Source organism: Crocuta crocuta, unplaced genomic scaffold, assembly GCF_008692635.1.
Source record: "Crocuta crocuta isolate KB4526 unplaced genomic scaffold, BGI_CrCroc_1.0 scaffold129, whole genome shotgun sequence".
Classification (NCBI taxonomy): Eukaryota; Metazoa; Chordata; class Mammalia; order Carnivora; family Hyaenidae; genus Crocuta; species Crocuta crocuta.
Window position 1 is genome coordinate 14,758,605 of NW_027551571.1, and position 15,814 is coordinate 14,774,418.

General features: G+C 38.5%; 1 protein-coding gene across 3 annotated transcripts in view; it reads right to left on the reverse strand.

Moving 5' to 3' along the window:
- The window catches only part of LDAH (lipid droplet associated hydrolase), a 101,822-nt gene that overhangs the window by 62,488 nt on the left and 23,520 nt on the right, over nt 1–15,814 (reverse strand). For all 3 annotated transcript variants that reach the window (XM_077751037.1, XM_077751038.1, XM_077751039.1), the window contains one exon: nt 2,621–2,790. In XM_077751037.1, coding sequence (XP_077607163.1) covers nt 2,621–2,790 — 170 coding nt within the window. The remainder of the gene's footprint in view (nt 1–2,620; nt 2,791–15,814) is intronic.

Consider the following 15,814-nt stretch of genomic DNA (forward strand, 5'->3'; position numbering starts at 1 on the left):
AAGAGACAGTGTGAGTGGGAGATGGGCAGAGAGGGAGAGAAAGACACCGAATCAGAAGCAGGCTCCAGGCTTCGAGCTGTCAGCACAGAGCCCAACGCAGGGCTTGAACTCATGAGTGGTGAGATCATGACCTGAGCTGAAGTCGGGTGCCCAACTTACTGAGCCACACAGGTACCCCTATTTTTTAACTTTTTAAAATACCTAGGATAACTATTTCATATAACTATTTTATATCAGTTTGCTATAATCTATCTGACATGATCAACTCACCCCCCATCCTGGGAAATAAACTCAGTATTTTAATTTATATATATCTATGTGTCTATATACTTGATTATTCACCACACAAGTGAAATCCTAACTGTAGAAGTGGTGGGGTAGGCAGCCTCTGACATGGCTCCCAGTGATCCTTACTTTCTAATATTCATCCTTTAGTGTAATCTGCTCCTCTTGAGTCGGGGGCTGGACCTAGTGATTTACTTCTAACAAATGGAATACTGTAAAACCAATGGGATATGATTTCTGTAATGAGGTTATAGTCTGTGACTTCCATCTTCCATCAGACTCTTCCTCTGGCTCTTCTACCATACTTGCTCTAATGAAGCAAGTTAGAAAGACCCTCCCATGTTAAGGAACTGTGGGTGACCTCCACCTAAGTGCCAACGATTAACCAAGGTCATCAGTCCAACAACCCTCAAGGAGCAGAGTCCTGCCAACAAACCCTGTGAGTTTAGAAGCTCATCTGTTTCAATTCAAATCTTCAGATGACCTGTTGCCCTGGAAGACACCTTGATTGCAGTCTTATGAGATCATAAGATCAGCCAGATCCCAGACCCACAGAAACTGTGAGAGGATAAATGTGTATGGTTTTACACTATTATACTTCGGGGCAATTTATTATACAGCTGTTGGTAACTAATATAGTACTTAACCTAATGAGTGAGCCAATGGTTCCACTGTCATCCATCATCATAATAATAGCTAATAACTATTAGGGAACTTCTAAGGTCTAGACGCCATTCTTACTTCTTTATGTAAATACTCACAAAAATCCTTTGGGGAACATATTATTATCCTCATTTCACACATTAGGAAACAGAGGTACAGATATACTCCATAATCTGACATAGGTCACACAAAATACAACATCGACTGTCTGAACCTGAACACAGTGTCTTAGCTCTGTGACCAAGGCTTGTGGCAAGTGTGCAAACAGAAGCACCGAGTGGCAGGGCTGGGCACCGTGAAGATGGTAACCTCATCACACAGCACTGGAGGAGAGTTAGAAGGCACAAAAGAGATTAGAAGACAAGCCAAATGCTTAAAACGAAAATAAAGGCTCTTCTTTCTGAATAAGATGCCTTATCCATGGGGAAAAAAGGAATAGAAATAGTAATACAGTGAATGGACTGCAATCCTGAATTTATCGAAATTATATTCAGAAATGAAAAATACATTTTCTTATATCCAATAAAAGAAAATTAACAACTTTCATTTGGTGTTAAAAACCACAGCTGTGAAGGCTATAGTTGTATATTTCCTAAGGGCAATTATTGTGCCAAGCTGGTAGAAAAAGAAAATGCCTAGTGAGCTCCGAATCTCTGCTAGATATATTTTATCATATGGAATGAGATTCCAGGAAGGAATCACTTCCAATCTTGCATTCAGATTACAACGTTAAATAGTACTCCCTCACACCCCAAGATCATAGTTATCATACTTATGGGTTAGGGTGTCTCCTCCATTAGACTTTGGACTCTCTTACCTCAAAGGCTGTCTTATTCACTGGGATGTCCTCAAAACACAGCTCAGGGCCTGACACATGGCCAGTGTTTAATATATGTTTGTCAAATAAAGAAATACTTTATGTTGTGAATTGCATCCATTCAATAGGTCATTTCAATGGTACATGCTAGTGAAAGTACGAGTTTCTGTTTTAAGTCTCTTCTAGCTCACTAGCTTTCTTGGGCATTTTAAATAGGTCTTTGTGTCTCCAGTGTCTCATTTAATATCTGACACCCAGTGGCACCCAATAATTTGTGAATGAACAAATGAATGTCAAGCTATAGAACAGATAAGGATCCAGACTTAGGACTAAATAAAGATTTAGTGTTCCATAAGGACAGCTGTTGTTTGCCTACTGATGCTGCTGCTGCTGCTGCTGCTGCTAAATTTTCTTCCTTTTGAAAGGAGGCATGAACATTTGCAAAATACTGTCCCAATAAAGACAGATTCTTGTCTGGGTCATGGCTGGTAACTACTCTTAAATATTTTTTTTATAAAAGACAACAAGTTACATATAACTTAAGAATTCCAGACAACCATTGGGTGCTTTTTCCCGCTTTGTCAAAGATTAGTTGGCCGTACATTTGATAACCCTAGGATTAAACGGCATTCATCTGGAAAAATTCCTGCCTTTTACCATATTATTTTTTTGAAACACATGAAAATTGTATGAACATATATATACTCACACAGGCCCACAGTAATACAAAAATAAAGGCAGCTCCCAAATAACCTCCCTCTCTGTTATACTGATCAATTAAACAAGAGACAAAAGGGGAAAGGAAAGCTAGGGAGGATTTGTGCAAAAGAATCACCAAGCACCTCCCGTACTTACTGGGAGTTCAGGAGCAAGCTTCAAAATCTCAAGGGAAATATAGCAGCCTATTGAATGGCCGATGACCACAAGTTTCATTTCCTTTGGCACATGGGTTCTCAGGAAAGCTAGCTTGTGTTCCACTTGACCTTGTAGTCCATAGATGTCTTTAATTCCTTGAGCATTTGAATCTAAAAGCAAAAAATATGAATATGTTTTCACTTAATAAGTGAAAGTAATAAATTCACTGGGAAAAATATCTTTAAAAACTAGTAACAGTAGCAGTCACCATTTATTTAAAGCCTACTAATATGCTAGCTACAGTGTTAAACACTTCATTTAAATTACATCAACCAGTCTACACAATAGTCCTGGAAAGGAAGTATTAGTGTTTTCATTTTATAGATGAAAATCCCAAAGCTCACAGATATTAAGTGATAGGCTGACAGTCACACACCTATTAAGTGAGAAAGGCGAGATTCAAACCTAGGTCTCTCTGTCCTCAAAGCCTAAGAACTTTCAACTATTCCATGAACTGCAGTTCGCTTAGGCCACTACTTCTCAAACATGATCAGGTATCAGAATCCTCTGCAGGACATATGAAAGCAGTGACTGCAGGGCCCTACCACCAAACTCCCTGGTTCAGTAGGTCTGGGTTGGGGCCCGAGAACTTGCATTCCTAAGCTTCCAGGACATGTTGACATTGCTGGTCCCAGGACCACACACTGAGAATCACTGGTTAGGCCAGTTTATCTTATTAATAGACAACTACCCATGACAGTGCTTCATTATTTGAGATAATCTTTGTTTGCTGAAGAACTTTCACTGAAGGGCTTAAGGAGAAAGAAATGTAAGTTGTTCCTTTTAACCTGCAGTCTTAACCTGAAATATCCTTTCTTCCTTTCCTTCCTTAAATGAACTGTCTTCTGGAATCTTCAAGAGCTAATTAAAACTTTAGCTAATCTTCAAGAAAAATGAATGAGCCTTCCTTTGTGTTTAACCAGTAATCTCTATCCTTATTACAACACTTTATCATACTTGTGTCATTGTCTGCTTATTTCCTCTTGTAGTCTGTGAGCTCCTTGAAGGCAAGGTCCATCTTTTCATCTGTGTCCTCTGTGACTAGCACGCAGTAAATATTCATGTGGAATGAAAATATGTACTGACTAGACATTCTCTGAGGATGCTGCCAGCACTGATTGTCTATACATATAGAAAACGTCAATAGGTTTTCCCTATGAACTTTTGTGTAATATTTCAAAGTATCACAAGGTATAATAAATTGTTTGTTAACATTTGGATTACTGGAATACTAAATTTCTTGCCTTTGACTCCTACAAGTTACTTATGTGAACTTTAATTCGAAAGGTACCTGAAACTCATTGCAAAGGACTGCTCTTCAGTTTTACTGTATGTGCTGTTTTCATTTCCTTCAGTGCTCAGCTCCCCCTGTTAATCTGGCTAACTCCTCTTCATCCTTCAAACTCCCAACAAGTGTTATCTCCTCTGAGAAGCTGTTTTTATGATTCAGTAGGCGAGGAGTAAAGTAGCCTTCCTTTCAGTTCCCACAACATCCTAACCATGTTTATCTCACCACACTACTCCTGATTTATCCCTACTTTATAATTTTATAATGTCTCTTATCTCTGTCTCTCAATGCCTGGCATACAGTTATTAAAGACCTTTCTACCCAGTCAGTGAGGCTTAGTTCCCTTTTTCCATGGTATTACTGATCTCTTGGGTAAGACGTGTTCTGCCCTAATCCTTCTTCCTATGTCAGCCTCAAATCCATTCTCTGTTTAACAGGGAGTTCCAGCATAAAACACAGAATTGGGAAGAGAGAGAATCTGGAAGTCTAACATTGGTAGGACCCCTGATGGCTCCAAATGCTAATGTTTATTTAATATTACACTTAAGTCTAAGTAGTTCATGTTTCCCTCTCAGTTTATCTTCTCTGATCAGTCTACCCAGAAGGGATCATATTGTTCTCAGATACTCCAAAATAAGCATTTATAATACCTAAAACCAAGTTATTTATTTTTCAAAATACACAATGTTTGAAAATGTCAAAATCTTCCTTTGGTTGGGACAGCACAGTGTAGTAAACATCATAGGTGCTAGGGGCAAGATAAATCTGGGTCTAAATTCCAGCTGAGCGCCTCACTAAGAGAGTGGCTAGGGCAAGTCCCTTAACTTGGCTTAAGTGTCCTCATACATAACAGAGGTGGCCTCGGGAGTGTAAGCACAACACTCCTCAAGCACAGAACACAGGTGTCTGGAATAAACTGACAGAAATGATAGTTATGACTGCTGTCACTTCAGTTCCTGTCATTTATGTCCTCCCTCGAATGTACACCAAGGATCCTTATTACCAAGGATACTTATGTGGCTAGTGTAAACATAAAGGGAACGAGCTAAATGCAGTGAACATTTAAAACTTCACTGACAGCAGAAATAAGGTTCTAAAAGATTATATTTTGTATAAGCTTTAATGAACATTAAAATTCAAAAGATTACTCAAATGAATATTTCAGAAGTAAATCTGGCTTTACCTCTGGGAACTGCTCAGTAGATTCCCAAGATAAACACATCACTTATTAGTGTCTGCTGTCATAATAAGATTAAAGGAGAAAGCAAGGGCGCCTGGGTGGCTCAGTTGGTTAAGCATCTGACTTCGGCTCAGGTCATGATCTCATGGTTTGTGGGTTTGAGACCCATGTCAGGCTCTGTGCTGACAGCTAGCTCAGAGCCTGGACCCTGCTTCAGATTCTGTTTCTCCCTCTCTCTCTGACCCTCCCCTGCTCATGCTGTCTCTCTCTCTCTCTCTCTCTCAGAAATAAATAAAACGTTAAAAAAATGAAAAAAAAAAAAAAAGGAGAAAGCACTCGGGGCGCCTGGGTGGCTCAGTTGGTTGAGCATCTGACTTCGGCTCTGGTCATGATCTCAAGAGTTCATGGGTTCAAGCCCCGCGTCAGGCTCTGTGCTGACAGCTTAGAGCCTGCTTCAGATTCTTCGTCTCCCTCTCTCTCTGCCTCTGCTCTCTCTCTCTCTCAAAAATAAATAAGCATTTAAAAAAAATTTAAAATAAAAAAATTTAAATGAGAAAGCACTTTCTAGAAATAATATTGATAGCAAATTTAAATGTGCTATCTGACATTATTCTACTAGCAAAAACTAGAAGTTAAAAAGCTGTATACTTCACTACATATTTTCAAGCTAATTATTATATTAATATACTGTGAAAAAAATACTGAAAATCATTAACTTATTCTCCCAAAATACAGTAAAAAATTATATTCAGTTGTACTCAAATCAGAAGAATAATAATATAGAAATTACTTAAGCTATTCTTTCTTTAGAAAAATGCACTCCAAATTACAATCAACAAAATATGTTTGGAACATAATCTTTACCAAGATAAATATGATGCTGACAATTCCATTTTAGAACCTGGTCCCATTTATTAGGCCTATTTCTATGAAATTTACTTTATAGCTCATTTATTGATGCTGGAGTTTGTTTCCAAAGGTACCTATGATCTATTTCTACAAAGTTAATAGAGGAATTAAGAAATATTAGTACTTCATATTTAATTTTCATCTAGTTATTCAAGTCGATCCAGTTATTAAAATTTTGTCAATTTTAGATCAAAATATGGGAGTGCCTGGGTGGCTCATCAGTTAAGTATTCGACTCTTGATTTAGGCTCAAGTCATGATCTCACAGTTTGTGAGCTCAAGTCCCGTACTGGGCTCTGCACTGGCTGTGTGGAGCCTGCTTGGGATTCTTTGTCTCCCTCTCTCTTTCTCCCTTTGCCCCTCCTCCCCACTCTAAATAAATAAATAAATAAATAAATAAAATATGTATCCCTGACAGCTTCAGGACACAGGTAAATCCGATAACTATTATTTTGTTCCATTTCACATTAACTGAATTGACCACTCTGACAGAAAACAGTGACTACTTGGCTCATGATGACTTTGAAAATACAGATATAAATACAATATACTCCCATTGCCTTTAAGGAGTTCACAATCTAATAAAAGCAAACAGAAATAGATAAAAACACAATTGTACAACACTGAAGTAAGTATATAGCAAGCATTTCCTGGAGAAAAGAACACATTTTTTCTACATCACAGTTGAAAGGTAATGCACACTGGATTCATGAAAATTACTGTGTTCTCCAAATAAACCGAGACAAACACACAGAAAATATTCTTTACTAATGCCTATTACTATAAATGTATAACTCTATGTATTTGAGCACAATCATATGGTCTAAATTTAACAAGATATATTACTATACATACAGATATATGTACGTCTACATATGCATCAAATAGAAATGTGGAAGTTTTACTGTATATGGTCACAGAATGGGTATTTATTTACAAGTCATCTGTGACCACAGAACTAATAAAATTGGAGACTGGTGCTGCCTGAGCCTTTTGCTGGAACTGAGTCTACAGGCAGTAGCTCTCCACTCTCACACCAGAAGTTCTCAACTAGCGGACTCTTCCAATCTGCTCCCATCATTACTCCAATGTTATTTCTTTTCTTTTTTTTTTTTTATGCAGTTTATTGTCAAGTTGGTTTCCATATAACACCCAGTGCTCATCCCAACAAGTGCCCTCCTCCATGCCCATTCAAAGCTATTTCTTAATAATAGCTTCAATTAAACAACTTGCATATGGAGATTAAATGACTAAAAATAGCACTTCATATTTTAAAGAATGCTTTGAGGAAGATCTATATACAACTTACTTTTCAGGTAAAGCTTTAAAAACACAAAACATATATGTTGGGCATCATTACATACATATCACTATATATATAATTTACTCTAAATATATCACAGTAAAATTAGAGATAGTATATAAAAATGGAACTTTTTCTGCATTGTTTTATTTATTAACAGAAAAAATTGGGCAATTATGGCAAATATGACAATTATGGCAAAGTGTTAACTATCAAGAGAAAATCAACTAACAGAATCTTGGACTTATTATTTGTACTTTTCTACATTAAAATTTTTTTTCTCAAAATAAAAGAAAAGGTTTTAATTAAGAATGCTTTGGCATACTGTTCCTACCTATCTTCCATTAGTTTTACAGGGAAAACTACTCTTCACTTCTTCATTATTCTCAATGGAATACAAAGGCCCCAAAGGATTTTATCTAGGTTTATGCCAAACATCAGTGAAAGAGTGGATGAGAACTGTCTCTAATTCTTTATGCTTATTTAATTTACTGATCCAAAGGCCTTCCTTTTATAATGGTGCCCTGAGTTTACTAAGTCGATGTGAAAGCATACTCTCATAGTTTAGGCCCTGACTGTCCCTGGCCCCCTAAGTATTTCCATAAGCTGCCTGTATCTAAACATTAGTATGACTCTGTGAGCCTCTGAGGTATGTAACACAGTGAAGTTATGTAGGTAGGCACTCTATTTAAAACTGCTATCGGGGCAACTGGGTGGCTCAGTCGGTTAAGCATCCAACTTTGGCTCAGGTCATGATCTCACAGTTCGTGAATTCGAGCCCCGCGTTGGGCTCTGTGCTGACAGCTAGCTCAGAGCCTGGAGCCTGCTTCAGATTCTGTGTCTCCCTCTCTCTCTCTGATCCTCCCCTGCACACGCTGCCTCTCTCCCTCTCTCAGAAATAAATAACAAACATTAATTTTTTTTTTTTAAAAACCACTATCAAACAAAGAAAAACCTTTGTAAACCACAAACATGCCTTGTAAAATAATTTTTAATTATTATTCTCCAAATAGTTGGTGAAAACCAGGGTCATCAAATTATGCTTTCCACCTGACAAAACCCAATGATCTGCTAAAGTTTTCAATGGTGGGAAAATATAAGAAATGAGAGAGAAAGAGAGCAAGAGAGAGACAGAGAGATTGATTCAGCAAGGAGAACATAATGTTAGTGACAGCAGATAACAAAGGTCAAAGGCATCAAAGTCTGAGGTGTAATTCTGGACAGTGATGAGTTCTGTGGCTGTCTGTGGTTATAGACAGGTGACACAAATGAGGTCAGGAAGGAAGACCAAGGAGGACCGAGGAGGACTAGATCAAGGAGGACACTGAACATCACCAAGAGTCTGGGTTCTACTGCATGAGCGGTGAGAAGATCCTGAAGATGCACAGAGAAAGGGGCAGGGACCTGGTAACAGGACACTAACTGTCATGCCACTCTCTTTAGTTCTGCTGTGCTTTTTACTTCGTTTTCCCCAAGATTCTATAATTTGCTTCATTCTTAACTTCCTCTCTTGCTTTGCCCTTGGGTTTTCTGTTTCTTCCCATATAGAGACTTGTTTATTTCCAATGACTGTGAGCCCTGAGCCTTGACTGACTGTCCTTGCCTTGGGCTCATCTGGCCATTCCATTCTACCTCCATGTTCCTCTGCCAATCAAGGTTCTGGGTCTCTCTTTCCTTCTCTCTTTCTCTCTTTCCTTCTGTTTGAATGCTGGAATGGGAGTGGTTTATTGTTTCTTTGGATAAGCATGACCCAAATTCATCATTACTTGAAAGACTGTATAACTTTTTTAGGTAATGTTTTATCAGCTGAAACTAAACCACTGTGATTTCTAGCTTTTATGTTAGACTTTTTGAACAAATGACTTAAAATAGTTGATAATGAATCTGCCATCAAGTAAGCTGACTCTATAGTAAATCAAAGCCAGAAAGAGTTTACACTTCTAATTCCTCACATTTTCTTTTCACGCTTTTTTTTTTTGGTCTTGAATCACCCCCTCCTGACATCGGTGAACATCTGTTCTCCCAATTATACTCAATTTATGATTGTGATAATGTGGTGCAACTAGAATATTATTTCCAACTGTTCATAATTTTAACATGTGCTAATATGAAGCAAAACATACTTTCAACATTTGATGGGTGGTTATAGCTTATGTCCTTTCTCTCAATGATTACATCTTTTTCACACCATATTTTGCATGTCAAAAAACCTGTACTTTGGAGCAATAATCTTGGATGATGAATAATATATCTGTCCTGCCTATCCAAAGCAATCTACTGTGGCATGCATTTGCAAACATAACCTTCACTATGTAAAACAGATGAAAGCAGAACTGTTCTGGTTAAATGAGGGTGCTAGTGGGGCCCAGAGCTCACTCCCACTGCCCTGCACAGAAGTTTTGGCTCCTCAGAACACAGAGAGAAAGGCACTAACCTGGGGCACCTGGGTGGTTCAGTTGGTTGACCATCTGACTTGAGCTCAGGTCATGGTCTCACTCTTTGTGAGTTTGAGCCCTACATTGAGCTCTCTGCTGTTGGCACAGAGCCTGCTTCAGATCCTCTGTCTCACTCCCTCCCTGTCCCTCTCCTGCTCGCATGCTCTCTTTCTCGAAAATAAAATACACATTTAAACAAATTTTTAGAAAGGCACTAACCTAAAAGGCGGATCTGGAATTTCATGTAATAACCAAGTAGGTTGTCAGTAAACCCCTGATGATGATGAGTTGCCCATTCATTCACCCTCTCTAGAAACCACAGCTTCCTCTGGCCCTCTGGTGGCCCTATGGGCTAATGCCTCTAGATGGCACTGTTCTCATTAGGGAACCAGGCTCTAATTACTAAGTTTTTAATTCAATAGTCCACAAGCAGCCAAAGCAACAAGCACACTCAAAGTTATAAATAAACAATAAAACAAGAACTAAAGACATTTCCCAGAAATCCAGACATACAACAGTTAATTTCTACTCGTTTTCCTCACTAGTGGTTACTGGTGAAGATCTACAGTAGCAGTTCTGAAAATGGGGTCCTGGGACTAACAGCATCAACATGACCCAGGAACTTGTTAAAAATGCAAATTCTCAGATCCCACCCCATGACTATGTGAATCAACAATGTGGAGTGAAACCCACTATTTGTGTTTTAACGAGTCCTCCAGGTGATTCTGATGCCAGCCACAATTTGAGAAGCCCTAATCCAGGGTTACCCTTTGAATCCATTTTTAACTCTCAAAGTTGCTCTTCATGGTAAAATGCTTGCTTTTGTCTTCATTTAAGGACTTACTGTTGATAACTAAGTTGAATTCTGCTCTCATTAGGTAATTCAGTACACAGCTTCTATTGTAGATGGCCTTTCTCACCCAGGTTAAGAATGTAGGAATCAGACATGTTATCACCATTACATTACAGAAAAGATGTATTATCCTTCCCTGAGTATCCCAAGATACTTCCACTACTTCTTGGCTCCCTCTGTTGCAGGCTTGTCTCTTCTCTTGCCAGAGGTAAGATAACAGGCCAGAATAGCTGGCAGCTTCTGGAGGGTTAGCATGTTAACCAAGTCTGTTTTCTAAGAATTCTTCTTCTAACACCTCTGTTTCCAAACAGATAGCAAAAACACACTCCGAGCAAATGATACAAATTTCCTGACAAAGGAAAAACTATGGTATTGAATCCCAAAATTTCTTTGGGCATGTATGAAGAAATAGCTTAAAACAATAAAGATGCATCTTTAAAAATATTTCATCACAGAGCAAGTATCTGCTCCACATTCTGTCCACCTTCAGTTACATTTCAATACAGTGGCTGTTGAAATAGATGTTTTTAACCAAGGCAACAANGAATTCTTCTAACACCTCTGTTTCCAAACAGATAGCAAAAACACACCGAGCAAACGATACAAATTTCCTGACAAAGGAAAAACTATGGTATTGAATCCCAAAATTTCTTTGGGCATGTATGAAGAAATAGCTTAAAACAATAAAGATGCATCTTTAAAAATATTTCATCACAGAGCAAGTATCTGCTCCACATTCTGTCCACCTTCAGTTACATTTCAATACAGTGGCTGTTGAAATAGATGTTTTTAACCAAGGCAACAAGATCTGTGTATTTAGTTTCACTTACTACTGCTCTGAAAATCTCTCATGCTAGGTAATCAGTATTGATTTACCTTTCAAAGTATACCCTACTCTTTACACAAAGCGTAAGACTCTCAATCTCAGGTGAACTGCACTCATAGAAGGACACAGGGACATACGCGCACATGCGTACACACACACACACGCAAGCACATGCAATAACAGAGAAAGAGACACTATGAAAAAGGCACTTCCTGTCAAGGTTCTGTCATTCACCGGCAGAAGGTGATTTAGCCCTGTTGGGCCTCACTTTCTTTCCTTAAAAAATAAGGGTTCACGGTAGGATTGATGTAGATCTTTTAGATCTAAGATTTTTAGATATAAGATTCTATAATTCTTTTTATTTCTTTAAATTTTTTTTCAAGAGTGGAAACTTTCAAACATACAAAAGTAGAGAGAACAGCACAATAAATCCTCAAGTACTCATCATCCACTTTCTATAATTGTTTTTCTTCGGCTTTATTGAAGTATCATTAACAAGTAAAAATTGTATATATTTAGGTTGTACATGATTGTTTTTATGTGATGATTTGATATATGTATACAATGTGAAACGATTACCACAATCAAATGAATATATCCACCGCCTATGCAGTGTAGTGTAAGTGCCTGACATTAAGCTTTTAAGTGCTGAGGTATCCGTTTCAAAAGACATCTATCTTCAATAAATATATTGCCATCTGTATGACACAGCTGCTAGCAAAACAACCAGATAAGGAACTAGACCACCGCCACCCATGAAGGTACCTTTCAGAAAGCCTTGAGTAACTTAGCTAACTGTTGTGTGACCCACTTCTCCCTTCCCAAGTCCTAATTCTGGTTCTAGAGAGTGAGCCTCCAAAATTGTAGACACCCCACCCATGGACCCTCATAAAGGCAGAGCCCCAGGTCGGTTCCCGTGCCATGTCCCTTCCAGGAACTATAGGTAATAAATCTAGTTCCTCAGAATTTCCTGATGGTTTCTTGCTTAAGTGCATCCTGCAGACCACAGTAAGAACCACAAGAGCCAGCATAGCCATAAATACAGGCCCTGATGGAGGAAATGCCTGTGGAGCTCCACTGTGAACCTGGGAAAGTGCTGCAGGCATCCCTAAGTGAGGGCACTGCCATCAGTAGGCTTGGGATGCAGGGAATAATCACCTCTTCTCTTTTTTGTGACGGTGTGAACACTAAGATGTACTCATAGCAAATTGCAATGACACAATATAGTATTATTAACTAGAATCATCACGCTGTATGTTAGATCCCCAGAACTTATTCATCTTACAACTGAAAGTTTGTACCCTTTGACCAATGTCTCCCCAATTCTCCCCATCCCTCAAATCTTGGCAACTAAAATTCTACTCTGCTGTTCTGGGAGGCTGCCTTCTTTCACTTCCACATATAACTGAGATCATACAGTATTTCTCTTTCTGTGTCTGGTTTATTTCACTTAGCATACCATTCTCCAGGTTTAACAATATGTTGAAAATGGTAGGATTTCCTTCTTTCTTACAGCTGAATAATAGCTCATTGTGTCTAAATACACATTTTCTTGATCTATTCATCCATTAACAGACACTAAGTTGTTTCAATATCTTGGAATTATCTATAGACTGTAAATACTGCTGCAATGAATATGGGAATCATATCAGATAGCAGATATCTGAGATACTGATTTCATTTCCTTTAGATATATATCCAGGGCACCTGGGAGGCTCGGTAGGTTAAGAATCCAACTCTTGATTTTGGTTCAGATCATGATCTCACTGTTCATGAGATCGAGGCTGGTATCAGGCTCTGCTCTGTGTGGAGCCTGCTTGGGATTCTCTCATTCTCTCTCTTTTCCTTCTCTCTGCCCCTCCCCCATGCTTACTTGCATGTGTGCGCATGCTCTCCCTCTCTTTCTCTCAAAATAAGTAAATAAACATTTAAAAAAAAAAGATATATATCTAGGACTGGGATTACTGGATCATATGGAAGTTCTATTTTCAATTTTTGAGGAACTTCAACTTATATATTGTTTTCTATAATGGTTGTACCAACAGTGCACAAGAGTTCCCTTTTCTCCATGCCATTGGCAATACTTGTTATTTTTAATTTTTTTGATAATAGTCATCCTAACAAGTGTGAAGTGAGTCTCACTGTGGCTCTGATTTGCAGTTCCCTAATGATTAGTGAAGTTGAACATCTTTTCATATACTTGTTGGTCACTGGAAAAATCTGTCCATCTGTAAATCAGACTTTTAGTTTTTTTTGCTATCAAGGTGTATAAGTTCCTTATATATTGTGGATCAGATATATGGTTTATAAATATTTTGTCCCATTCCCATGTTATCTTTTCACTTTGTTGATTGTTTCCTTTGGTGTGCAGAAGGTTTTTAGTTTGAGATAGTCCCACTGTTTATTTTTGCTTTTCTTACCTATACTTCTAGTGTCATATTAAAAAAATCACCACCTCGGGGCGCCTGGGTGGCTTAGTCCGTTAAGCGTCCAACTTTCGCTTAGGTCATGATCTCGCGGTTCATGGGTTCGAGCCCCACGTTGGGCTCTGTGCTGACTGGCAGCTCAGAGCCTGGAGCCTGTTTCAATCTGTGAATCCCTCTCTCTCTGACCCTCCCCTGCTCACGCTGTCTCTCTCTCTCCTAGAAATAAATAAAACATTAAAAAAAAAAATCACCACCAAGACTACTGTCAAGGAGTATTTTTCCTTATGTTTTCTTCTAGAAGTTTTATGGTGTCAGCCCTTAATGTAAGTATTTAATCCATTTTGAATTAATTTTATGCATATTTTGGTTTATTCTTCCACATTTGGATATCTAGTTTTCTGAACACCATTTACTGAAGATACTATCTCTTTCTTCATTGTGCATTCTTAGAGCCCCTGTTGAAAATTAACTGACTCTCAATGTGTATGTTTATTTCTGGGCTCTCTATTCTGTTCCACTGGTTTGTTTTTATGCCAATGCAACACTGTTTTGATTACCAGCTTTGCAAGATAGTTTGACATCATAAAGTATGATGCCTTCAGCTCTGTTCTTCTTTCTCAAGATTAGTTTGGTTATTTGGTGCCTTTTATGATTCCATATAAGTTTTATATTTTTTTCTATTTCTGTGAAAAATGCTATTGGAATTTTGGTGGAAATTTATACAGGGATTACACTGAATCTGTAGATCTATAATTCTAAATAGAATGTAATTAAGGAAGTGAAAAAAGATGGTAGAGGTATAGTAGAAGAAATCTGAGTGACTGAAGTACTGAAGCGAAGTCTGGCTTACCTAAGGCCTGAGCACTGAGGCATTGAGAGTGGAAACTGAGCAGAGAGGAGTAAAGGGTTTCCTGAGATGAGGGTAATTTTTTTTTTTTAAAAGTTTGTTTGTTTAGAGGGAGCTGAGGAGGGGCAGAGAGAAAGGAAGGGGGATCCAGAATCCCAAGCAGGTTCCACGCTTGTCAGCACAGAGTCTGGGGGGGTTGGGGGGCTTGATCTCACCAACCATGAGATCATGACTTGAGCTGAAATCGAAAATCTGATGTTCAACCACTGAGTCACCCAGGCACCCCTGAGAGGAGGGCAATCTTACATGTGATGCCTTAAAGAGGAGGACGTAGAAAGTCTGGCTGGTGACTTACCTAACAATAATTGATGTAAGTCCAACAGATTTAAGTACAGGTGCATTTTTCCCTAAGTGCTAGCAAAGAGGCAAGTTAAAATGACATAAATGAAGTGGGATGGTGGGGGGGGGGCAGGAAAGGAGATTAAATTCCATTCTCAAGAGTTGGTATCTCATGTTAAACTCAGTTTAAAGTTAACACAGGATTCTGGAATCAGAGCTAACGTTTCAGGAAGCTGATCTTTACTACCATATGTGAGAGCAGAGCGGGGAGGTCAAGAGCCAGGGAACTGAGATGTTCACAGTGAGGTGACACAAAAAGTTTGAGCTATGGCTTTAGGAAGGAAAAGAAAAGAGAACCAAATTCCATACTGATTACAGAACCAAAGAGCATCTACCTTGTAGTCACAAGGGTGGTTCTGGTTCCTAAATTCTGCAAAAAGTACATTGTGTTTTGACCCTATGTTCCAGTTAACAGCAAAAAAACAGGATGTGGATAAAAATAAGAATCACCTCTTAACTGTCACCCGCTTCTTCATATAAAGCAATGATTACAAATTTAGCACACCTGTAGATGCTCATGGATCTAGGAAGAAATTCCACTTAAAAGAGAAACTTCCCTTATTACTCAAGGCTTCAAAGAACGGGTTTCTTTTTTTTCTTTTTTAATGTTTATTTATTTATTTTGAGAGACAGAGAGAGAGAGAGAGAGAGAGAGAGAGAGAGAGAGAG